The sequence below is a fragment of the Mytilus galloprovincialis genome, chromosome 7 (genome assembly GCF_965363235.1).
Source record: "Mytilus galloprovincialis chromosome 7, xbMytGall1.hap1.1, whole genome shotgun sequence".
Classification (NCBI taxonomy): Eukaryota; Metazoa; Mollusca; class Bivalvia; order Mytilida; family Mytilidae; genus Mytilus; species Mytilus galloprovincialis.
Genome location: NC_134844.1, coordinates 91,088,869 through 91,116,121, shown reverse-complemented (window position 1 = coordinate 91,116,121; position 27,253 = coordinate 91,088,869). Strand labels below are relative to the sequence as shown.

The 27,253-nt window shown below is 31.5% G+C and overlaps 2 protein-coding genes and 2 long non-coding RNA genes across 4 annotated transcripts; 2 read left to right on the top strand and 2 right to left on the bottom strand.

Moving 5' to 3' along the window:
• The first annotated feature begins 123 nt into the window (after window positions 1–123).
• On the top strand, window positions 124–27,253 carry LOC143083974 (uncharacterized). Its single transcript, XM_076260389.1, has 6 exons — window positions 124–762; window positions 1,835–2,185; window positions 19,092–19,305; window positions 19,913–20,088; window positions 20,503–21,555; window positions 21,931–27,253. Exons 1-5 carry the CDS (start codon window positions 682–684, stop codon window positions 20,875–20,877), a joined length of 1,197 nt encoding a protein of 398 aa, XP_076116504.1. The 5' UTR covers window positions 124–681; the 3' UTR covers window positions 20,878–21,555; window positions 21,931–27,253.
• On the bottom strand, window positions 8,771–10,629 carry LOC143083973 (uncharacterized). The gene is made up of 3 exons (XR_012980961.1): window positions 10,422–10,629; window positions 9,832–10,008; window positions 8,771–9,479 (listed from the first exon to the last, which is right to left on the bottom strand). It is a non-coding gene; the product is annotated as an uncharacterized LOC143083973 (long non-coding RNA).
• On the bottom strand, window positions 10,828–14,044 carry LOC143083972 (uncharacterized). The gene is made up of 4 exons (XM_076260388.1): window positions 13,352–14,044; window positions 12,021–12,420; window positions 11,506–11,641; window positions 10,828–11,067 (listed from the first exon to the last, which is right to left on the bottom strand). The coding sequence occupies exons 1-4, from the start codon at window positions 13,455–13,457 to the stop codon at window positions 10,837–10,839; spliced, it is 873 nt and encodes a 290-aa protein (XP_076116503.1). The 5' UTR covers window positions 13,458–14,044; the 3' UTR covers window positions 10,828–10,836.
• LOC143082050 (uncharacterized) lies at window positions 15,929–17,499 on the top strand. The gene is made up of 3 exons (XR_012980239.1): window positions 15,929–15,978; window positions 16,552–16,611; window positions 17,301–17,499. It is a non-coding gene; the product is annotated as an uncharacterized LOC143082050 (long non-coding RNA).

Sequence of the window (27,253 nt, the reverse complement as noted above, 5' to 3'; positions counted from 1 at the left end):
TGGTTTAGTTTTATTTCAGTTTTTCTTTTTATTTCAGATGAAGAAAAAAAGTTTTATTTACACATTCTCAGATTATTATCTTTGCCTTTGTTTATAATCATTATAATCAGTTAATTATTGTTTTGATATGTTAATTATTTTATTTTTTTGTCCTTCATTTAGTTTTTAAGGATTGAAAATAGAATGAGGGTAAATGATGAAGAATCTCAAGACACAGAAAATTGACAGTACCATGAATAAAAACAAAACATGGATAAACAAAATAACATAGAAAACTAAAGATGAAGCAATACAAAATCACCAAAAAGAAGAGGTGAACTCAAGTTTTGGGTTATTAATTCAGGAAATTATGGCTTCCACAAGTGAATCATATTTAATGTTTTTAATGGGTTTGGCAATTTGATATCTTAATAATTATATGATCTATGATCAGAGGATTCAACACCGTAATCCATTTTCCTGTGGTCAGAAGATGTCAATAAAGGCTAATTTTCTGAATCTACAGTAAACAATAAACATGATATTAAATCACTTATCAAACGTATAACATGTATTAAAACTCTTTTTTAACATAGAACCCCATCGCTGTTGCAATTGCTGGAAGCAACTTTTGTAAAAGAGCACACTAAAACTGCTGATGAGAAAATAAAGGAGGCAATAGCATTAGTTTATGGAGTTATTATGTTTACCAGAAATCCAGAATTAAGTGCTTATCAGAGATTGATAACAGCATTATGTATTAGGGGACGTGCTGAGGATATGGTAATATACTTTATCGGTCGTCCCACTGTCTATATCACTCTGTTCAGCTCTTAATATTATTCCGTATCATGTCTTTGTGACGTCAAATACGTTGACCCGGCCTTAATAACTTTGACCCGGACATATCAGCGACGTCATAATGTTTGAACCGACGTTAATAACTTTGACCCGAACTTATCAAGTCATCTTTTGTGTGCTGGTGAAACAAAGAAAACACTTCCGAAACACGCAAATATAGCCCGATAAATCGATTATCAGATTATCTGCATATTTATATTGTAAAATATCAGCTGCTTGACACTATATGAAGGCTTTTTGATCTCGTTCGCTACGCTCACTCGACAAAAAGCTTCATATTATGTCTCGCAGCTGATATTTTACGATATCAACATGCAGATAACCTGATAATCGGTACGTATACTAGCTTGTTATACCTCTGTCAATATTTTCTTTATAAAATAAGTACACAATATATTTAATATTTTTTTAAATTGCAAGCACTGAACTATTGAACCAGTCAATAGTTTCCAACTATTGGACCTCAGTAAAACTATTTGACTGCAAGCATCATTATATTCTATGGAATTTCAATTGCAGCTATGATATTGACTGATGTTGAGAATAATGCATGAGATACGGCGTAAAGAGAGATAATTAATTTCTACGACTATATGTTTATACACCACACTGAAAATTAATTGCTAAAACTCAGCCATCAAAAAAGATTTTAATTTAGGTCAAAAAGTGTAGAATACAATGCTTAAGAACAGTCATTATGCTTTACATGAATGATATGAGATAATTACAAATGTTTCTTGTACTCAAATAATTTGAATAAATAGATAAGGTCAATAATTTTCTAGACCTAAAATTTACATCCTTTTTAGTTCAAAATTTCATTTACATAATTAAACTTATAAATAACAGTATATTTGATAATTATATTGCTATTTTATATGTATGACTACTTAGGCAGATACAGGCTGGACATGATAGAAAAAAAATCCCTAAACTGTATTTTGTTAATTCTGAAAATTATATATATTGAATAACATTATCTTCATTTATTTAGCTTTTAAGTCGACTTAACAAGATTGGGCTTACATTGTCAACTGCAAGTAAGCAGAGGTTGATAGAAGAGTGTGGAAAAAATTCCAACAAAAAATTAACAGATTATTTAGAGGGAAGTCCCCTGCTGAAAATAACTGGAGACAACTTGGACATATTTATTAAGCCAAGTTGTCAATCTGTAGAAAAGAGTAATTATGATCTCCATTTATTTGCTTCCAATGCCATATCATGTAGAGCCGCTACCCCAGACCTAAATACATCAGCACCAAAAGATGTAGGGCCACTTAACAGTGATATAGTGAGGTTAACAGATACAGAGAAGGATCAAATTAGAAATTCGTATATTGTTCTGGTAGGTTCAAATAAAATACAGCTTCATTGATTCAACTGGGTAAAATTAAAACTTTCAAACAGGATAACATTAAATTGAAAGTAGCAGAAACTACTTGAAAAAAAAGACTGAGATGTGGTATAATTTTCAATGATATATCGATCCATCAAAATGCAAATTAAGTGAATTTATATAAAAACAGACAAATGTACATCCTTCAATATTGCAGAGTAAACTTTAATAAGCACATACGCAAGAAATGAAACAACAACAACCAATTACCGGGTCCGGACTTGGGGCAGGCACATTAAGAACATGTTTTTTAAGGCACCAACCTTCTACTTATCTTGGACAGTGGTGTAGAGTAACAATGCAAGAACAAACTATAAAACTATTGAAATGGCTGAAAGTATGTTTTGATTTGAATTGAGAAAACTATCTATACATATGCAACAGTTAAAAATTTCTCTTTAATTGTGTAAAACCGTGTTTTATCAATTTGCGTTATTTTAAATTAATACTTAACTGATATTTTAATGTTCCAAATCATGATCAGCACTTTAAAATCCAAATTCTAATGCAACAACGTTTGTAACATTCATTTTGATTGGATAACGTCACTTATTTACATGGCATCAATTGACAATTGATGCTATGGGACGTACGCGCAAGCGCAGACGACATATGACAGATTTAAAATACATGTTTTAACGTTGTTTTCTGTCAGTTTCATTAGAATGGAGATAACAATATTGTATTTTAAGCTCCGACGGCATCAATTGGGGATTTGATGGTCACAAATACCCGTTTACTGTCTCCGCTAAGGCGTCGCTAGTAAACTTAATTTGCGACCATCAAATCCCCAATTGATGCCGTTTGAGCTTAAAATACAATACAGTTATCTCCTAAATGTATGAAAAATAAAGTTATAAAACAATATAGACCTGTGTTCAAGCAAGAAACAACATGATTGTGTCAAAGGACTAGGGGCTATAAGGGCCATTTTTGGCCCCACCCCCAAATTTCATTTAATTTGTCATGTTGTGGGTCTATACCATAGACCATCTGAAAATAATCGAATTTTGGGTCTAGCTCGTTTGTTCTGTTGCCTAGCAACCACTAAAATGGCGGAGTTAAACTCATCAAATATGATTATTATACAGCTTTAATATATCTATATTTGAAATTGAACCTGTTTAGCATGTAGTGAACTTTACACTTGTACACTATTTAAATATTACATAATTAATTGCACATTTTTGCCAAATTCACTGTTGTTTCTCCCTAGCAACATATCTGTGCCCATGGCAACCGCGATTTGTTTTTTATTTACAAGATTTAATTTCAAATATATTGAAACAGAAAGGCAATTTAAGATGTAAATTGTAAAAAGAAACGAACTCCAAGGTAAATATTAAGGGGGAAAGCAATATTGAAACACCAACAAACAAAACAAAACACCGGGTATTGCCGATATATACAGAATGTGCATCTGATGCTGGGTTGGGTCTCACTTATCAGCGACTAGAAGAATAATATATTAACAGTTAAGACACATTTAGCGCTAAGAAATCTTAATATTGATTATCTTAAATAAATAGATACAGACACATGCATTAAAGGGTGTTTTCAAAAGTCAGTGTATTTCCATGACAGTAGTTATGTTTCCGGAAGGGATTGGGGTTGAAGGGGGGCACTTCTATTTACACCTTTTTAAGCTTGAATAAGTGAAAAGTTAAGAAAACTATCAGATATATATGATATAACTTTTTTTCCTACGCAATTTATGAAAAGGTATATATTTTTAAAATGTAAAACTTGGTAAGGTGACAAAACAGCGGCACCCCCTATCAATTAAGTATTGAAGTACCCCCCCCCCCTCTCTAGACTTATGTAAAGGATCGTTAGGGTTGACTTTTCGAAATTCATCTTATTTTTATTATCTATTTCAGTCGTCCAGACTTATAACCGTATCATTCTATAGAATTACAAAACTGGTACATGCTACTATTCAAATAAATCTGTATTCTTAGATATATATATTTATTATTTGTTTTATTGTAGTTTTTGCCATGTGACTAGTTTACTTTTCGCCTTCACTAATCTTAGTGTCGTATGACTTGGTCTTTAATCATCATGACAATATTCATTATATATTCGTCAAAATTATTGAAAACAAGAATGTGTCTTTAGTACATGGATGTCCAAATCGCAAGACTAACAATGGCCAGGAAATCCTAGATTAGGACAGGCCCAAAAAATCGGCAGATTTAAACATGTTATTTTTCCGATCTCAAAACCCCTCTCCCTTTACCTCTAGGCAAAGTAGATTATTTCCCACATGAGGAGATTTTAAAGACTTTATGAGTGTTATGTACATTCATTTCAATTATATTTCATAAGGTAATTAAAAGTTCAGAAACTATGGAATACTATATAATAATAGGTTGTATGAGTACATAATGCAACAGCATGAAGGTTAGATGATTTACAAAGAGTCAGACATTGACAGAAAAAGCAGAATAAAAAAAAAAAGAGTCAATCATGGCACCTAAGAAAAACTATCTAATGAAATGAAGTTATACAATGCACAAGACAAGACATATATTCAATTTAGTAGGATTATATATAAAGACATGCATATTAGTCCATCACCAAGATTATAGTAGTTCACATATATATATATCTATACAATTGTTGTGCTATTCTACTGGTACAATAACCATGATAACTCTTACCTATAGTACCGGTACAAAGATACTGAAACGTCAATATTAAAAATTAGTTGTATCTTATTTACACAACCATGTCAACCAAATATTTTGATCATTGTAAACAGAAGATTTTTTTTATATCTCTCTATATATATGCTACATGCATGTGTCTATTTTAAACCATATGGTACATGCATATATATATATATATATATATGATGATCATGTACAGTATACAGTAGCATGGGTTCGGGTCCCGGCGGGGGAAGAGCCAAAAATTTGCGAAAGCAAATTTACAGATCTAACATTGTTGGGTTGATGTTTAGACGAGTTCAGTATACAGTATATACAGTATATATATCCATTCCAATATAGTAATTGCTTCGGGTTCCCAGGGCTCGAACCTGGTGTCCAACTAAAAGAAGAAAGACAGCGCCAAAAAACCCATATTATGCAATTGGAGGACATACATACATGTATAAATGTATAAGAAAGCTCAGTGTTATACTTCTGTGAACTTAAGATGTTATGATCTGTATCATCACTCTAACCATTTATGACAAAGATACTTACATGTACATGTTAATATCAACATTTTATGTTACATGTTAAAATTAGTCTTGATTGTCAATTAAAATGTATTGTACAAAAGATTCACTTCTCAAATATACTTTGTGTGGCTGCATTAAGAGTCTGGTTATCTTAAATCATAAATTAAGCCAGTGATATATGTCGGTTAAAAGCTCACTTCAGCATATGTTGTCTCTGTTTGTATACCTTTAAATACAGACTCCAAATAAAGTTTATTTATTCATTTATTATTATTATATATATACCTATCCAAATTTTGGCACAGTAAAGCCTCAATCAGGTTACTATCTTGGTCGCTGATTTGTCTGAGGTCACATGAAGGTGAATCCTTGGTATATGAATGGTCATGGCCATTATCAAAATCAATGCGCCGTCTAGAAACACCTGATCTTTCCTTTACTGTTAGATAGTATTCAACTTCTCGAATGAATGGACCAGAGATGAAATAACTGGTTCTCTTTTAGGTGTTAATTTGAATCTCAATTCTGATGCTGGTGTTGAGGCCAATCTCTTCTTACTGTTCTTAGCAGTTGGAGTTTTTATAAGTTGATTTGTGATTGGTTTATTATTGACATTAACTGAATTTAAAATTGCATGAGATAATTTCTCTTTGATATTTTTGAAAGTTTTAACAATATTTACACAATGATCACAAATAACAGTATTGCTGATTAATCTAAAGTCAATAGTATTTTCGAATAAAAGTTGCAGGTTTGGTTTAATATTGTCAAGTTCACTTCTTTTACTGAAAAGGACAAACTCCTGGATCAGTTCATTCCTATCAAACAGGAAACAACAGGTAGTATTGGAAGGTGCTAGATCTCAACAAGACGATGTTCTGTCAGGTGTGCCACAGGGCACAGTACTAGGTCCTTTATTGTTCCTAACATACATCAATGACATGCCCGGATATACTCAATCAGATGTCCGCCTCTTTGCTGATGACAGTCTACTATACAGGGAAATTAGTAACACCAAAGATACAGAACAACTTCAGAAAGACCTTGAAGCATTAGAAAATTGGGAAAAAACATGGATGATGAGATTCAATCCAACAAAATGCAATATTATCCGCATACCACCAAAGAACAAAGAACCTATACAATACCCATACACTCTACATGGACACATACTCGAACCAGTAGATAGTGCCAAGTACTTGGGAGTTTCAATATCAAACAACCTCTCATGGAACAAACATATCCAGAGTGTTACAGCAAAGGGTAACCGAACACTTGGGTTTGTCAAACGAAACTTTAAAGAATGTACCAGGAAAGTAAAGGCTGCTGGCTATACAACACTCGTGCGACCTGTCATAGAGTATGCTTCTACTATATGGGACCCAACCAACCAAGCAAGCATCAACACACTAGAACTTATACAGAGGAGAGCTGCTAGATTTGTCTATAATGACTACACATCACGCACACCAGGGTGCGTCACTACAATGTTAGAAGATCTTAAATGGGACACATTACAGACAAGACGCCGTGACAACAGGCTATGCATGCTCTATCGTATCCAGAATGAGCTGATAGACATCAACAAGAGTACTTACCTCAAAGGTGGCGACAGTAGAACTCGTGGAGGACACAAGTTTTACCAACAGAGGGTCACCAGTGATGTCTACAGGAACTCCTTCTTTCCAAGAACAATCATGGAATGGAATACATTACCTGCCAGGGTTGCTGAAGCGGGATCAGTTGAAGATTTTCGCTCAGGGCTACAGACAACACATTAATACCAGACTGGACGATTGTACATAATTTTAACCGTAACAACCTGATTTTATTGTAAATACTGTATATAGCCTTAGGGGACTAGATATGTGATGTCACCATGCGTAGTCCCGCAGAGTTTAAACGTTTCATTAAAGGAACCCAACTCTTATATGGAAGAAGAAGAAGAAGGCCAAAATATTTGCTTTTGCTTAAGCCACAACACAGGCATGGTGCAAACTCCATACAGCGTTATCGTTCGGGTCATACTTCCCTTTCTATACAAACACTGCCATCGGCCCTTCGGATGCTTTCGGTTATTTGCTGCGGATTAGACTGGAACTACTTTTTCCTTTGGGTGCTATAAACAGTTTCGTATAAAAAACTAGGGTTATTCCCCGACTAAAAATAACCATGGAGGGAAACCCCTGTTTATTTACTCAATTGGTGAAAAAGTATCATGTTTTTTGTATTTGATTGTAAAAATTAGTTAATTAGCTTTCAATTAAAACAGGTTGAATGATTGAAATAATTTAAAAAATTATATTAACTTTACATGTTTTGAGGGGAGACAACACTGTCACTCGGTCACTGTAAACATCCTATTTTTTTGGCAGTGAAAATTGAAAACTTATTTGCAGCCACTGTAGCTCTTTTCGGAGCAGGAAACCGTACCCTGAAACAAGATTTTTTTGAAAGGCCAGGTAAAAACCTACAAATTTCATACAGTTTTGATTATGTAAAATGTGCATGGATCATGTCTTCATGGGTGTGCACATGACCTGGTTTCAAGTTTTTTTATGTTCAAATTAGACCTTTTTCCCGGATACATGTCAACTCGTACTTTCGGCAACTCGTACTCAGCCAACTCGTACTTTCGGCAACTCGTACTTTCGGCAACTCGTACTTCTACCAACTCGTACTTCTACTAAGTCGTACCCAATATTTTTTTAGCATTATAATACAAGTTTTCTACGTTTATATCAGTAGATATGGATATTTTAACTCCCTGAAGTATCCCAGTGCACCCTGAGGTAGATCCATAGAATATGAAAAGGATATTTTTTACTGAACATTGCGTTGACCATGTCTTAGTTTTTTCGTGTTAGTAGAAAATATTTTTAACATTATAATGCTTCATATTTTATTATTTACCTACTGATTTATCTACTGATAGGATTTGTATCTGAAAAAAAATCCTCAAGTGTCAAGGTGTGCTCGTATTTGAAGAGATTTTTTACTGAATATTGCGATAAACACGTTGTTTGTTGATGTGTTAACACTTTGTTTTGTTCTTTTTTTTTTATATAAGTATGGCAGTCAGTTCGTTTTCCGTTTGAATTGTTTTACTGGTCATTATAGCTGACTATGAGGTATGGGTGGGTTTTGCTCATGGTTGAAGGCTGTACGATTACCTATAGTTGTTCATTTCTGTGTCATTTTGGTCTCTAGTGAAGAGTTGTCTCATAAGCAATCAGACGAGATCTTCTTTTTTATATGTCTTATTTCGTATATTTTATGTATATAATGAATGCATTTCTAATAGTTTTGAAACCATAAAGCACATGCATGTATAAAGCAAATTGCAAAAGATTTATATATTTTTTATTAGATACTATAATCAATAACAGATAAGAATAACAATACATTAAATAATTTGATTTATCTGAATCAAATTCATTTCATATAACTGTTCATCTCAAAAAGTTTACATGTTCAATAAATGTTCAATACTGTTCAATCACATAATTAACCACTGAGCGGTTTTCATTCAGAAAACGAAATGTCTTTTAATCCGCAGACGGACCGTTCAACAAACCACACATTCGGACAAGTTGACTTGCGGTTAAATCCCCGTCTCTATACTGGTCCCACAAACTGGAAATACTTGGCTTGTAGAAACTTATAAGTAGATCGCTGTTGACGTGTCAACTTACACTCTGAAACCATCTTCAGCTGATTGGGTAAAAGTTCGGCTTCTTCTTTCAGTTTTGGAAGCAGTAAGTAGAAGGGCTTCTTTTCTTCTGATGATTTCTTGTTGATGCGGCGATGCCACCCCTCTACATCGTTGTTTGTACGTGTCGGCTGGCTGAAGACTGTCCAAGATTCCACGGGCCAAACGGTACTCTTGATCCACGTGTCTTCTACATACGTAACAAGACGCTGAAGTGGGTCGGTCTGAAGGTCTTTCAGGCGCCTGAAAGCTGGTCTGATGTGGTCTGCTGGCAGGAAAGGCAACGCCATCAGCTTGCGGACATACTTAAAAATACAGTCTTGCTGACGGTAGGCTGGCTGGAAAAAAAATAGACATATAAAATATGTACATAAACTGATGAACATGTTTGTATTATCATTTTATGTTATAATCAGTCTATATAAGTATGAACCATAATTTAAAATGTCTTTCTTTCATCCATTAATTTATATTTTACTTAATAATAACCTATCGTAGTTCATTATTTCGAATCTTATACCGGGACTATTATACTTGTGGATATTTTTTAATGCAGCATTAGTTATAATCATTGATTAATAGTTGTAGCTCGGAGCCCGTTATGACATTCTTGTGACTCTGCTTGTTTATCGATATTTTATTTATATATATAAGGAAATGATCTTATAAGTTCAATATAATAATATGTACCTGCAAACCAAGAAACTGGACATGTCTAAACACAGCCTGTGTGAAGTGGAAAAGACAACCGTTGATCATCATGCCTGGAAACACCTCCTTCAGGGCCTGCCACACACCACTCTCAAAGTCAGCTACGAACCCACGGACTGCACTCTGTGGTAGAAGATCTTTCAGAGCTTGGAAGACCTGAAAGTTGAAAAATTTATTTAGTACAATGATCATGATAATACTAATAATTTAATAATAATTATCATAATTATAATATAAAAATAATATAATAATAATTTTCATAGAAATCATATTAAAATAATATTATAATAATTATCATAATTATAATATGAAAATAATATAATAATAATTTTCATAGAAATTATATTAAAATAATATTATAATAATTTTCATAGAAATTATTTTAAAATAATATTATAATAATTTTCATAGTAATAACTTAAAAAATAATATTATAATAATTTTCATAGTAATAACTTAAAAAATAATATGATAATAATTATCCAACTAATATGACCAGTAATGATGATGCTTGATAAATTAATAAAATTATATATTAAAAGGAAAAGAAAAAAAATGATTTCACTTACTGGTATGTAATCAATCTTGCATCGTCTGGACATGACAATAAATGCAAGAGGCACACTCTTTGTACAGTTGTTTGCTGTTATGAAGGCGTGGATGGATAGTAGTTGATAGAATGGTGCGGCAACGATCTTGAAGGTACCATCTATAAACCAACGCTGGGCTTTCTCTAAAACTGTCAGCTGGGCAGTAGTTGCGAATAGCAGGTGTCTCTTGGAGTCTAATAGAATAGATAAAAAAAAAACGAAAGTTAATTATAATCTGTTTTTAATGAAAAATATATACATTTTGACACTTGTCTTGCGAACATCAACATATTTTTGGTTGATCTAAGGAATAGCTGTCTCGTCTGAGTCAGAGTGGTGTTTGCTTAACGTCCAGTGGCAAATATTTCATTCATGTTCAGGACAACTGTCTCATTCATAATCCGATTCTATGTATTGTATTAGCATTGTGTATGATTGAAGGAAAGTAAAATAGAAATACCTGAGCTGTAATCTTGACTGCTGTAACAGTACCAGGGTTTGCAGTATGACAGTGGGATTTACGACCAGCAGTAAAGTTGTCACCTTTCTGTAAGACAGTAGCAGAACAACTGGTTGTCTTGTTGCGAACTGAACACCACCAGGTTGTTGAATCACCTTTCTGTTTCTGAAATGAATAATGAAAGCTTTATTAAATATATAAAAATTAGTTATTGTCATTTTCATACATATGTAAAAAATAAAAATCTCATCAACAATTATTTGATGAGTAAAAATAGCATTACAAATATCTGATCATACAGGACAAATATATATATATATAATATACATGCTTATCTAGTTTGAATTGTTTTACATTGTCTTATCGGGGCATGCTGGCTATGCGGTATGGGCTTTGTTTATGTCATTTTGGTCTTTTGTGGATAGTTGTCTCATTGGCAATAATACCATATCTTCTTTTTTATATTATCATCTCCAACTAATCAGTACAATTAAAACATACTCAATATCATCTACACAATATAGAACGGTCTATATTTACTTATCTATTTTTTTTAAATTATTTTACATAATTTTACAACAGAATATTTACTATAAAACCTACCTTTACTGTGTAAGTATATCCATCTACGTCAACCAGCTTACGCTTTCCTCGCTGAGAAGCACCATCTACAACTGAGTATGTTGGCTGATCAATAGCATCTGTAAGTTGATCTGGTAAGGGGTCATCTTGAATAGAACTGAAATAAACAATATTTATTTACAAATATGCATACTATTTTGCATCAATTCAATCGAAAATCTTCTTCAACATATATAATAACAAGTAACAATTGCAATCCGTTTAAAAACAAAATCTATTTTGTATTTTATACAAGAAAACTAAAACTACTCATTAATATTCATATACTTGCAGTTAAGAATTAAAATACTATGCGGTATTGCTCATTGTTGAAGCCTTACGGTGACTTGTAGTTTAAATGTGTAGAGTTGTCTCATTGGCAATCATACGGGATCCCAATCATACTACATCTTTTTTATAAATATATATCTTATAGCGTAGATTTGTTTTAATGAAACCCAAGCCTTCTGATTGTTAAAATATTTATGAATACTTACGTTTCTGTAATAATATCTGGTTCAGCAAAGGTACGTTGTGTGATGTCGAACGACTGGTCAAGGTTGTTGAGATGAATAGTTGTGTCTTCTTCGTCGGATACGGTGAACGATGAGTTGTTGAGTTGGACGATAGTTGACTGGTCATATACCTCGGACGTGTCGGGTAGGTGGACATCCAAAGTTGACTGGTTTGGAGAATGACTTTCCTCATGGGTGCTAACAGTAGACTGTTCTAGAGAAAAACTGGCCTCATGGACACCATCAGTAGAATAGCGTGTACTTTCAAAGTCTGGTAGCTGAGGGATGCTGGATTCTTCTGCTGGCAAACCACATTCTTTGCAATAGAAGTCTATCTCTTCTTCCTGTTGTACTAGCTGATTATACAACTCTTTAGAAATGCCTGTAAGAAATAAAATGTATTGGTTTAATTTTTTATAATTTTATTTCATAATTTTATTTCATAATTCAATTTTACTAACAATTCTATTCTTAATTACTGTGCCATTGAATTGAATAGAAAAAAAGGACTTTCTGGCAAATAAATCAAGATTTTTTATAGAAAATCCACAGCCTTTAAACATAAACCTTAATACACAAATTATTTATTGCAGTTCGCGTGCCGGTGATTAATTGATCATTGATCATTGTTTCACACCTGAAGCATGTCGATTACCAGTTAATCGGCCCTTATTCACACACGAAGCGTGCCATTAATTAACCGTTATCAAAACAACTTCACACCTGATCTAATCTTTCTGCATGTACGTTTGCACTATATTTTAAAATGCATATTTCATCACAATACTACTATCATTTATATACGTATTGACCTCAATTATTATAAAAGTTAAAATAAAAATTAAGCCAATATTTAGAAGAATTACGAGAGGCGTATTAAAAAAAACACTAATATCACTAATATTTACACACACATTGTAAGACATTTTTACAAGGCTTTGTTGCTATTAATAATAGTAATAAGGGTCCTACAAATACAGCTTTTTGAAATATATACTCTTATTGGCCCCAAACATGGACCAAATAACAGGATTAGGGGAAAATATTATTGAGATACACAATTTATGTATCGAAAGTCTGCATGGAACATGTGGAATACAACATAATACTTTTTTCTGTTATATATTTGACTACATAAAAGGATATATATAAAATCACAATTATACTTCAATTTTAAAAAGATAAAAGATATGATAACATTTAGGAAAGGGTCCTTGTTTATTTGCAAATACACAGCACAATTACGATGGTTAAAGAATGTTTAAGGTAGTGGGCTTAATTTCTACAAACAAGTAAAACATAAATCAACTTACCAGTTTCACATAGACGATGCTGCCAGTTGTCACATGTGTCACATTGAAGAGCATCTTGTCGAATCGTAACAGTCTTCTTGCATACATTACAACGTGGACGAACCATGATTGCAATTGAAGATGATCATACATTTCACCATAGTTTATATATTTTTTCTCTAAGCTTGGTTTTTACAACGTTTAAGCCATGCATTTTCTTTTCGGTGAGGATGGTGATTGTTTAAGTATAACTCAACGGCCTTTGATGTTCATAGTGCCGCACTTATACCGATTTTTTGTTTTCATTTACTTCTCTCTGTTTATTCTACTTTTAACAAATCCATTCTATTTTTGTAGGTATGTTATCCACTAATGACCACTGATTAGCATATTGTGTACTCATAATTATTTTAATGTGCATATCAAATAAATTGCCGTGCAAACAATTTCAAACAATCAATTCTAAGGAATACTAATGATTATAACGATTAGCATTTTATAAGCTTATTTAAAACAATTATGATTGAATTTTATTAACAATGAAAGTTGTTTTTTTATTTGTATTTTGCTATATACTGATATACGAAAGAAAGTTACAATAACTATGCATATAAACTTGATAAATAATATCAAATAAAACATGGTTACGAGTTGGTAAAAATAGGTTACGAGTTGGTTGAGTACGACTTGCCGAAAGTACGAGTTGTCGTGTACCCTTTTTCCCCCCCATGTTCATTGGATGGAATATTTTTAATATATTAAAAGTACACATTATTTTTATTTCATTATAAACTAGAGAACATTCTGATTCCAGTGATATCTAGTTTTATACAAGTATCTTTATTAATCAGTCCACCACTAAGGGTCACTTATGCATGGTCCCTCAAAATGTGACGTCATAGAAAAAAACTGTTGATTGCACCCTAAATGACAAGAAAAGGTATGTAGGTAGGGACTATTTTACATGATGAGACTAATGGAGGGACATTCAGAATTAACAGTGCTTATTGAAAATTGACAAAAAAAACTTGAATGTAGGCTTTTTTTTTAATTTTAAATAAGGGAGGGTACATGTATATGTTAATAAAGAATCACACATATTTTTTTTATTTGGTCTTATCAAGAGCATATGAACACAAAAAAAAAACACACCCACACAGTCTGGAGAGTCTTTGTCTCGTATGAAATCTTTATCTACATAAATAATTATCATAAATCATTAAAAGCTGATTGACCTTAACATATTTTGTGTACAATATATAAGTTTGAAAAAATGAAAATTTGTTCATGTTTTATTTTCAAGTTAGATTTTTGTCAGACCAAACTTTTAAGCACCAGGTGTTGATATTATTCTACCTGCTTAGATGCTTAAGTTTAATGTCTCAAATTCATATTTATACACTCTAACCTAACATTTAGTGCTTTTCTTCTTGTCTTGAAACTGGTAAATTTCTATTACCATGATTACAGTTTTGCCTTTATGCAAAAAATCATATCCATAAAAAGTATATGTATAATTTTGCACCTGGAGACAAAAGAAACAGTTGAAATCACACCATGAAAAAAAATAAAAAATAAATAAATGTGTCAGACTGTTTTGGAATTAGACATAAAATACTATTTGAAAAAAGTAGAGATTTTTAGGTTCCAACAATCAAATGAATTGCAAAAAGGAAACCAAAAAAAATATACAAGCAACTGATGAAGTCACAAATCAATATTAAACTACATATTAAATATTGAGTAATACAAATACAAAAGATATACTACAGTAAGATAGTTTATGCTTTAAACTAACAAAATATTGAATTTTGTTAGATTTATACAACTTTTGTAAGTAGAAACATCTTATATCATTTAAATTGAAAAGTAACATTTATACTCTGTTTTTATTGAATTTATTTCAGTTTAAGTGCAGCAGTAGCAGTCCATGCAGATACAAGTGTAGAAGATTCATTGCAATTATGGTGGGTTTGTCTTGATATGTGTACATTTAACAATTCAACTGTATTCAAATTATACAAAGATTAACCAGTTGAAATATTTTTTTTCATGATGCTCTATTTATAAAAATGTGATGGTGATTCTCTGTTTTTTAATTAAAAGTCTATCATCAGCTACTGATTGTATAATTTTAAAACCAAATGTAAATAAGAAACTGAATTTGTTAGCCAATTATTGATAAAAAAAACAACAACACCAGATATGTAGCCTTTGGTATACCAATGGAAGAGGCAGTTTCAATTCTACTTTTATCATTAACAGTGCAAAATATAGAGAGAGGAAATGGAGTACATGTTTAAAAAGACTGCAGCCTCTTCATTATTTTTAAGAAGAAGAAAAATAAACTCTTAAAAACTGAACTTTATGACTGAATTCATATCCTAGTGTTTTCAATACAAGTTGAAAATAGCGAAATAAAAGCAAAATGTAAAACTGTAGTGGCAGCCTATAAGCTACCTGATGAGTACCCTTGGCAGGGACGAAACAGTTTGAAGTCTATTTTTTGATGCTTTTAATTTTTTGAATAATAACATGGATATCTTGAAATATGCTATTTTTTTTATTGATTACAGTATTATGCCAGGTCCATTAGTTAAAGAAGACAGAGCTAAAAGCAAAGATGAAGATTTCTCACCGCTATACTCGTGGGTATTAATGCACATTAAGAACAATTTTAACCCTATACTAAAAGCCTCATAAATATAATATGAGTGTCACGATAAATTCTCATACAACACATTCTTTGAATACAGTAATTAGAAAAATAAACCTTGTCAACCCGATTTATGGTAATTTATAGCAATTGTCTTTATAAATTTCAAATTATATACCTTAATTAGAATTATCTCCCTTATAACATTGATTTTTTTTTTAGTTTCTTTATAGACTTAATATATTTTTCCCTCACCCGATATGATTTTGATTCCCCAGAAAAATTCTTGTACTAGGACACTGTAAGAAAAGTGTAAGGAATATATTAGTTTGAATGATTTTTTTTTTTTAAATAAAAGGGTAATCACTCTTTGGAGTCAGTAATTACACCATTGGTTATATCTATATATTGTCTAAATGATAAAAACAGAGAATTATTATCATCCAAAAGCTAAAAATTTTAAGATTACTTTTATGTGAAAAAAATGTTCACATTTGTAAAAAAAAGGAATAGGCATGGTAATGGAAATTACCTGAAATATACATATACTTTTATAAAATTTCAGAGAACATGATTACAGCAGACAAATATCTTCAGGTCATTTCAATATACCTATTGAATTACAGTGAGTAATGTCTTATTTAAATATATTGGTTACTTTATCTTCATGAAAGTGGACTTGGATTAGTTTGATACTTTCAATGGGTTGAACTCTATTAAATCATATCACAATACCTTTTATTTTTAATTTTTTCTCAGTAGTTAAATGAAACCATTCCTTGATAGTTATAATTAAACCCAGGACAATTACTTATTTCAAAGGTTAAAATGTAAATGAAATCATAATTGTACAGTTTGATTAATTTATTAAACTCAGTACAGGTTTTCAAAAATATAAATGATCAGGTCTGCTTGACAATTTGTCTTACCAGCAATGAAAATCCAATTTATACTTGAAGATACATGTAAAGATTAATATTTCTGAGATAAGCAAGTAATTACATTTCAGGAGTATTTTTTCTATGGTTTAGTTATGATAAATAGTAAACTTTAAATTATTTGATTCAGATTTCATATCAAATGTCAAATTACATTAACTTTTCTAGTTCAGCATGTTGGGCTATCAAGGTAAAAGGTTAAAGATTGAGTAGGTTAAATGTGAATTGCCATAATATTGTTTATAAACATATGAAATTTCACTAAACAAAAGGAAAGAATCACTTATTTGTACTTAAGATATAACCATGTGGAATTGTGTATTTATGTATACTTATGAAAGAAATTGTATGCATTTAATTTACATGTATTCTTTAGAAAACCGACCAATAACATTGACAATGAACATGGATATACTAGACCAAGAACAAATGGTAAAGCTGTTTGCAAAGAATTGTTTCCTGTACCAATTAACAGAGGTGAAAACCCTAGTAGTCGGTTATCAATTTGAATAAATTTAAAATATAACTTTAATATTTGGTAATTGGTTGCTGCATGAACTTGGGAGAAATTTCCCCTATATCAGATATATAGATAAAGGATTTTCTTCCAGCTAAACACTTAAATATCAACAAAGCTTAATATCAGTATTGTTCAAAGGGAAATAACCCTTAAAACATAATTAATTGTCTCCCCCTTTATCATTTATCTATTTCACATGCATGCAATGTTTTTGTAATAATTGTTTTACAGTAATGAAAATTTCATTAAACAAATAATTTCTATTTCTGATTATGTCAGATTAAACATAAATTAATCAAACTTTTCAGATGTACCAGACCAGAGTATGAATCCTATAAACGCTAATAAGAACTTTTTAAAGGTAATCACTAATGAATGTATGCAGGTTTCCACCAAGCGTCAAGGTGAACAGAGTGTTTTAATGAGGAAAAAATCCATGGAATCCCTTGCAGATGAAAATACTGATATGACAAGAGAAATTTTGGAAGAAATGAAAGACAGGTGAAAATTTTGAAATATTCATAATTACACACATATATGAGAGCCCAGGTGGTCGCGTGGTCTAGCGGGACGGCTGCAGTGCAGGCGATTTGGTGTCACGATATCACAGTAGCATGGGTTCGAATCCCGGCGAGGGAAGAACCAAAAATTTGCGAAAGCAAATTTACAGATCTAACATTGTTGGGTTGATGTTTAGACGAGGTATATATATATATATATATATATATATATATTCATAAGTACGTCTGAGTCAGTGACAACCCTACAACAGATGTATCCATCGGATCGCCATCAATGATGGTGATACATGGCTGTGTACATAATGTATATACAACTCGTCTAAACATCAACCCAACAATGTTAGATCTGTAAATTTGCTTTCGCAAATTTTTGGTTCTTCCCTCGCCGGGATTCGAACCCATGCTACTGTGATATCGTGACACCAAATCGCCTGCACTGCAGCCGTCCCGCTAGACCACACGACCACCTGGGCTCTCAAAAAAAGAGCTTTCGCTGGCCATGTGTTACCTTTCCACGTCAGTTTTAATCTAGCGGCGTACTACAGTACATGATATATAAGGCATGAAGATGTTATTGTTACAGATCAGCTAAATTATCTATAGTAAAGGATCCTACAAATTAATGTAAGATACAGTCACAGATGTTTAGACGAGTTGTATATACATTATGTACACAGCCATGTATCACCATCATTGATGGCGATCCGATGGATACATCTGTTGTAGGGTTGTCACTGACTCAGACGTACTTATGAATATAATTATTTTCTGTGACTGTATCTTACATTAATTTGTACAGCGATGGGGTTCTATGTTAAACAGAGTTTTAATACATGTTATACGTTTGATAAGTGATTTAATATCATGTTTATTGTTTACTGTAGATTCAAGCAAGAAACAACATGATTGTGTCAAATTTCACAACATTTTGGAATCAAAGAAAATTATATTTTAACACATTGATTTCAACATAAACAAACATGTATGTACAGTGTTAAATGTAATAGCAGCCTACTTCTGTTAACTGCTCTTTTGTTCGGTTGTTGTCTCTATGACATATTCCACATTTGGATTCTAAATTTTGTTATTTCATGAAAAATCAATATATATATACATGTATTAATAGATATCAAGGATTCTTAGCTCAATGGGACAATTCAAATGGATGGAGTCCATTATTCCAAAACATATTCATCACCCTCACAAGGCAGCAATGGCAGAGAAAAGTCAAGTTTTTCAGCTCCCCATTCAGCATAAAAATGAAGCAAAATATGAAGATGTCCTGTCAATTCTGGATGATTATGAGAAGCTTTTGCAAAAGGCATTTAGAGATGCTCATGGTTTGTTAAAAATTAAAGATACTGATGAATTTATTAAGGAATAATAGTATTGCATGGTACATTATGTATCATAAATGAATTGCATAATTCTATTTTGAATTAAACCATTGAGTCCCTTCTTTGGCCAATATTCAAATTTAAAATATAAGTGTTAATAAGGACATACTAAGAAATAAGCAGATATGGAATAATCCAATGAGACAATTCTCCACACGAGATTAAAGGACATAAATATAAAAATTGTATATCATCTTAAAACCTTCAACAATGAGCAAAAACCAAAGTCTACAGATTGCTTGAAAGCAATGGTATCCCAAAAAATTGTAATTAGGATCTTAATGATAATGAAATTGCCTATTGCCTTATAAATATATTACTATGTATAATTGGGTTGCTTTTAAGAAATCAAATTTCATTAATATATGCATTTATCTAACTTTTTTACACTAAGTTTGAGATTGTTTATGCATGTGCTTGTCATTTCAGTTATCCAAAGAAAATAATGTCATAAATATTCATAAAAGAAAGAATTACAGTATATATTTTTAGCACACTATAATTGAAAAAAAGTTTAAAACCTAGTACATTTATCATAATATATCTGTAGGAGATATCAAAATGTTAGAGAAATATAGGGTGGTAACAGGAGGAGATCAGTTGACCAAAGTGAGGTTTGCAGGAGCTATCAATCTTAGACTGATGTCTCCTACTTCAACAGGAAGATTAGAGCATGTCCAACCAGTTGTATGTGAACTGTGGCATCTAAAACAGGATTATCTTGAGGTAATTAAGTCCTGCCTTCAAGTTTAAATAATGCATTTTATATTGAAAAAAATACTGTATCAGTCATTTTTGAAAAAATGTACAACAATATGCTTCACTTGATCTGAGTGTACCTCATTTTTAGTTTCATGACAATCAAAAACTCTGCTCTCCTGAATTACAAAAAGATGATCTGGATGCAATAATACAACTGACGGTCCTACAATAGGTAATCTTCTTTTATGCCTTAATTGAAAACAAAAACTAATAAAACTACTGGGTACAAGGAGCCATCTTGCTCACCTGATTTTATTCATAATTATCAATGTCTTAATCAGCATCATCATCATTATTTGTGTAGTTAATTTCTCCTTTGAAATTTGAAAAGAAACTACGATATATAATAAAATTCTTATTTTCTCTTTTTACAAATAGAAATGTTACAAAGCCTTGTATAAAAAAGAAAGTATGACTGAAGAAGGAAAAATGTCCTATTTTAGAAATGTATTGAAAAAAAATGACGTTAATGGGAAGGTCAAAGGCCATTTCAAGACTCATAGTGAGTTCTTCAAGATCCTTACAGAGTCCATTATCAGAGAACAGGCTCTTGAACTTTTCAATATGAATGACACATCAGATGACATATTTCCCGCTGGTATAGACAAGGCATGCCGAGCAACAAAAGAGCTTGCCATGCGTAATATTGGCAACTCCATACTCGGCATGCTGGGTTTCCTGCAAGCGGAAATGAATACAGATGATGACAAGTTTAACTACTGCAGTAACCTTTGTCTTCGAGGATTACATTAGCTGCAGTTGGAGGATACTGCCAAGGAAGGCAATGTGTCAATGGTCTCACCGAATTTGAAAGTTTGCATTCCTATATTTTACCAGCATTCCTGCCTATCAAAATACATGGTGGAGTGTATAGACTACCTCATGAAAGTTAATTATTACATGTCTCCGATAGACAGCCTAAGGATTCTGGAGGGGAGTTTTGTTAACTTAAGAGGTGGTGTTGGGAACAATGTAGAAGCTGACTTGGTACAGGAACACTCTGTAAGGAATCAGAAGGATCTGATAAGGGGGCTAGGTGCTAACAAAACTGAAAATGCTATATCTTCAGTAACGGCAGCTGCTCCTATCATAACATCAATATGCAGAAATTTTGACAGCCAGCATGATATCACCAAAAAAGGTAATAGGCATACCAAACACATATCTGAAGAAGACGTCAATATCTTGAAGAAATCGTTGAGAAAGTTAAGGCCATTCAAAGTAACAACAGGTCGGAAGTGCAGGAGTTTTAATCACATAACAAATAGTCCAGCAGGGAGAGTTGATGTAAACAAGATGGAAATAGACATCAATAGAATAGTAGAGAGATTAAGTAGAGGGTTGGCCCAGAATGATGATAATGAGGATGAGGATGATGATGACGATGATGATGATGAAGACACTGATTCTGATTTACCAGATATTCCCTGAGTAAGATTTAAATATGACTACCATTTTATTTTCTCTTTTAGTCGTTGCATTGTTTCTTCTCAATTCTGAGTTTGGATGTCTCTTTGGTACAATTGAACAAGCTGACTTTTCCTTCGAGAAAACAATCACATTGAAATCAAATTTAGTGTTGATATAAACAAGTTATTGTCACTGAAAAAGACATAAATTTAAGAAAAAATAATAACCATGTTTTTTTTTTTTTTTATCATGGACAAAGGGAGATTATTTAACCAGATTTTTTTTTCCTGTACTCGTTATTGCTGTCATGTTTATACATATTATTTGTACTACCTGTATACAGATGATTTCAATAATGACTGATCTTATACATCTTTCCTGTATTTCTTTTTACAGATTTGCCTATTTGAAGTCAGTTGTGAGGACAGGTTGTGGAGATTTTCAGTATCAACTTTAGTTACAAGAAATTAGCTGATTCATCATGCAGATTATAGAGGTTCAAGATTTTTTTTTTTATCTTATAACTAATGTAATTTGATTATTTGTAATATTCAGTACATTAAGGATGTACTTAGGAGAAATCAAATGAAGCAGGAATTTAATATTGATACTATAAGTTGGAAGAACATATTAGGTTAAAGATAAAAATAGGCTTAACATATTGATAGGTCCTTGAGGTTCTTTTCAAGATATTCATTTTAAAGATATGGTCGGAAAAAGCTGACTCAGACTTTTAACTTATATTTGCATTGTCTCAAATCAAAAGAAAGAAAATTAAGAATCTGCTTAAATTTTGGCAAATGACCTTTAATGAGCTTTTGAGTCTTCTATCAAAAGATGAATGGGTGTTATGGAGAAAAATATTTTACCTTGTACTGCATGGAAAAATACCAAGAAGTTTGAACATCTGACACAATTTCCAAAACCTCACCTAAGTACATCCTTAAGTCTTAAGTTACATAGATTGTTAAAATTTCTATTACATATAAATTTTTCATTCATGACATCAATATGTGACTTTTCAAGGAAAGATATTCTTTATTCAACTGATTAAAGATTGACAGCTGATATATGTGCCACTGTTTATTTTTAAAGGAGTCTGTCTTCACAGTATAAGAAGTTATGTTTACCAAAGATCAGTAGTTGAGATATATAATTCAAACAAGGTTATTTTTGATGAATTTTTAGATAATGTAATTTCAACAGATGAGGTTTATAATGTGTTAAATTTGTCTGAAAATGACAAATTACCTGGAAAAATAAAAAAAAATAATACTGCTTTGAATGCATTGACCCATATTTTTAATATTTGTTATGATTCTGGTAAAATTCCATCTTTTTGGAGTAAGGGTATGATAACGCCAATTCCAAAGTTGTCCACTTCTGACCCACATGATCCAATGTCATACAGGGGAATAACTTTAGCCCTGTCTCATTACCTTTATTGTGGAGTACTTAATGCTAGCCTTACATGTAAGCTTGATGATTAAAATTGTTTAAATGATGAACAGAATGGTTTGAGAAAAGACTGTAGCACTACTGACCATTTGTATACATTAACCACTAATTGAAAGCAGAAAATTAAAAAAGCTTTCAACTTTTTGTGCATTTATAAACTTTAAAAAAGCCTATGACTGGGTTAATAGAGGCTCATTGTTCACCAAACTTGAGTCATTGGGTATAAGTTCGAAAATGTTTAAATCATTACATTCTATTTATAATAATGTACAGTCATGTGTTAAAATAAATTGCCATATGACAGAATGGTTCAATGTTAAGTCAGGATTAAAGAAAGGGTGCATTTTATCACCTCTTTTGTTCAATATTTTTATTAATGATCTTATTAATGAGGTCAAGAGGTTAAATGTTGGCATAAAACTTGATGATGATATTGTTTCTGTACTTGTATATGCAGATGACATTGTATTTATGTGTGATAATGAAAAAGATTTACAAAAAATATTAGCCATTTAAAGTCTAGTGTAACACTAATGATCTTGTTGTTTTAAGTAAAGCAAGTCAAAAATTGTTCATTTTAGACCCCAGTCAGTTCAAGAACAAAGTTTCAATTTATGTTTAATGATAAAAGCATAGATAATGTTGGAAATTATATATATCTTGGACTAGTGTTGAATGAATATTTGAATCATATAGATATGGCGAAAGCTGTTGCTAAGTCTGCCAGTAGGGCATTAGGTTTGTTAATTGCCAAAAGTAAAGCTAATGGTGGTTTTGAGTTTTAAACTTTCACAAAACTTTTTGATACACTGGTTATGTCAGTTATCGAATATGGTGCCTCAATATGTGGAGCTAGGGAATTTACATGTATAAATGCAATTAAAAATAGAGCCATGCAATTTTTTATGGGTGTTTTAAAATATACCCTTAATTTATCTTTATATGGAGATACGGGCTGTTTTGTATTTTTATCGATTTGTATATTTTTATGCAAAAGTCTCTCATAACTCTTTTGAAAGTGGCTCTCAAATGTTTTTAAGATTGTTTTGTACTTTTAATTAAAACATGTTGTATAATTGTATTCATGTTTGTATTGTACATGTAAAGAGGTGAGACTACAATTAATTATTTGATTTGATTTATATAAATCTTTAAATGTATATAATATATGTAAACTTCATAAAATACTTTAATGGATGACTCTTATCACAAAGCTAGAGCTAACTTATGTTAAGCAGATATATTCAAAATGTTTTTACCAGAAAACACTGGAGAAACAGAACAACATTTGTCCTCCCTTAGATGGAAGTGATAATCTTGAGTGAATATGTTAATTATGTATCAGTGGCACATGATGATATCTTTGAATGATTTATAATTTGACTTGATATGATAATATTTTTTATCAGAAATCACTATAATGTTTGCCTTATAACATGTAAAATATTTGCTCAGTTAAACATGTAATTCAACAACTGTATTTACAAGTTGGCAGTCATCACACTTGCAATCCTTTTCACAAATATTACAACAAGAACAACCGTGTGGGCTGTTCATAGATTTACTGAACGAAAAGATGTTCAGCAAACATTCCCTTAAACATAAATTGGAATGACAGTAGTTAATGATATCATCCTGAATTCCAGGAAGATTTCTTGAAATATCAGAATTGCTAAAATGCAGAGCTGCTTTTGCAGACTATCCCCTTCTACCTGCACGACCAATTTCTTGCAAATAGTTAGTTAAATTTCTAGGTGGTTTACAATGAATGACATGGATGACTGAAGGAGGGTCGAATCCCATGCCAACTACACTAGTGGTAAAAATTAATCTAAATCTGGGGCAGATAGTCTGCAAATCAGATAGTATACAAGACATGACCTCTTCATCTTGGTTTGAATATAAGCAACCAAATAAAGCATTATTAAGGTTGACAATTTCTCTTTCACCAAAAATAAAATATGCATATGACATTGCATGGGAAATATATTGCAATGGCATAAACATAAGAGTAACAGAAAATTCTTCTCTGCATTTATAGAGGTTGTCTACCTGTTCTTTGAATATATTGTCTATAACAGTTAAAGAGTCCCCTTTGTCTTTTCTTAAACAATGTAACAATAAATTTGGTTTGTCAGGGTTGACTGATATATATTCCACATCTGCAAGATGTAAAGATTTTGACAAACTCTTTATATGGTGTTTGGTCAGTGTCCCACTCAGACATGCAAAAGGTGCCTTGGGGAAAAAAGATCTCAGTATATACAATTCTGAAAAGCTTTTTCTAAAGTCCTTTCCCCTGAAAAGAAATAGGCAAAACGTAAGCTTCAGCATCACAAGTTAATTATAATGAATATACACATAGTAAATGTAGTAATATGTTTATCAAATTAACATTTAAACTGTTTGCTTTAAAAAATGATTTGTTCACAATCTGTTAGATATGAAATGTCTAAAAACATTTCTAGGTAATAAAACTAAAAAAAAATGCTTATACATGTATATGAAAGCTGAAACATTTAGTTTGAATAATATTTATAAATAGAATTCTCATTTATAGTAATACAAAGAGACTCCAACACTTGTCCAAATAGCCTAAATATTTATCCATCAACTGATTCTATGTACATTATCATAATAATGGACTATACTATAAATAAGGATTTAGAATTTTCTGCTCATCTAAATTGCCGACAATTATTTTGTATTCTCATATTTGTAGCTAATAAATTAATTGATTTTGTACAAAATATTAAAGTATCCAATACAAAATGCAGTAAAAACAGTTAGTCCCAGTCCTGGTGTGGTAAATCATTCTATAAAAAAAACAAATATTAGATTCATACTTCTTAAAATTTTTGGTTCAAAGGGAAATAACTCAATCATATGAGAATAATCAAAAAATGAGAGAACATCATATCATGAAAAATGAACTTGATGTCCAAGAAAACAGGATATCATAATTTGAAAAATAAATAAAAAATCAACAAATTGCAACAAATAAACATTAAGTCATAGAACAAACACACATCTGTTTGAAAAAAAATATCAAAAATTCAAAATGCAAAATTTTTTGAATTACCAATCATCTATTTTATGGCACTCATCTACAACTATGGCCCCAATTTTGCCATCTAAAGATGTTAGAATCTCAACACCTTTTTCTGCATTTAAAACTGCCTCAGGATGGGCTAATATAACACTGCTTTTCAACACTGCTTCTGATACTAAACATATTAAGGAATAAAATTTCATTAATAAAATTCAGTTTTAGGAGGAAGGGCTTCTCCTCTTAAAGGGATTCGATCCCAGGCATCTCGCCACCCTTCAAACTTCTCAATATCTGATTCAACACAAAACTTTAATATAAAGTATGATTATTGAAAAGATTCACTCTATTTTAGTTAATACTTGAATCAGATCATGAGCATAATGATGTATAAAGAGAATCTCCAAAACTGACTTTTATAACTGAATAATACATTTTCTTAACAAAATGTTATATTATCATTCAAATGAATGTAGAAATTAATGTTGTTTACACCACTTTTTAATACGAATGTTAATTAGTAGAATTTTAGTATTTAACTAAAAGCATTCAAATGACTTAAACTTATGAAATCAGAACAATGTATACTCACCATCAGCTTCCTCGTCTGTTAATAGAGTACATTTTTGACTCAATGCCACTGCTTTAACTCCTATTTTGTCAAGTTTATCCTTTTGCTCTTTGATGATGGATGTTAGAGGCAATATGACCAGCACTTTGTTAGGTTTTTTATACAGATTCAGTACCCCTATAAAATATATATCTGAAACCATCAATTTTTTTAACAAAACACAATTCAGATTAAATTTTTTACTGCAGAGATTTTTGATATACATAGTATACAAAGTCCATATTATGGTGTGGCAGTGTATGTCTTTGACAATTTAATAAATTATTGAGAACAAAATATGCAACTCAAAATTCAAATACATTTTGTATGCTGTGACATATAAAAAGTAAAGGTAATTTCTTTCTGAAAATGAGTTTTTGATAAGAAATCAGGAATCAAAATGGTCATCAGGATGGTATTGTAAAATGCTGTTTTTACAAATGTATATTATTTTAGTAATGTATTTTCTCTTTTAATTTCTGTAGTTGTATTAATTTACAAAACACTAACATTTGGGTTGTGAAAATATATTTTTCTGATCTGAAACTGACAATAGTGTATAATTAAGTGATTTTCATTTGTAAATATTTGGAATAATTCAA

Coding starts and splice junctions, on each gene's coding strand:
- LOC143083974 (XM_076260389.1), top strand. CDS start 682: ATGTTTACCAGAAATCCAGAATTAAGTGCTTATCAGAGATTGATAACA. Junction 763..1,834: donor GGGGACGTGCTGAGGATATG/GTAATATACTTT, acceptor TCATTTATTTAG/CTTTTAAGTCGACTTAACAA. Junction 19,306..19,912: donor GGCATTTAGAGATGCTCATG/GTTTGTTAAAAA, acceptor ATATATCTGTAG/GAGATATCAAAATGTTAGAG.
- LOC143083972 (XM_076260388.1), bottom strand. CDS start 13,457: ATGGTTCGTCCACGTTGTAATGTATGCAAGAAGACTGTTACGATTCGA. Junction 12,421..13,351: donor GCATCGTCTATGTGAAACTG/GTAAGTTGATTT, acceptor TATTTCTTACAG/GCATTTCTAAAGAGTTGTAT. Junction 11,068..11,505: donor GATATACTTACACAGTAAAG/GTAGGTTTTATA, acceptor TATTCATTTCAG/AAACAGAAAGGTGATTCAAC.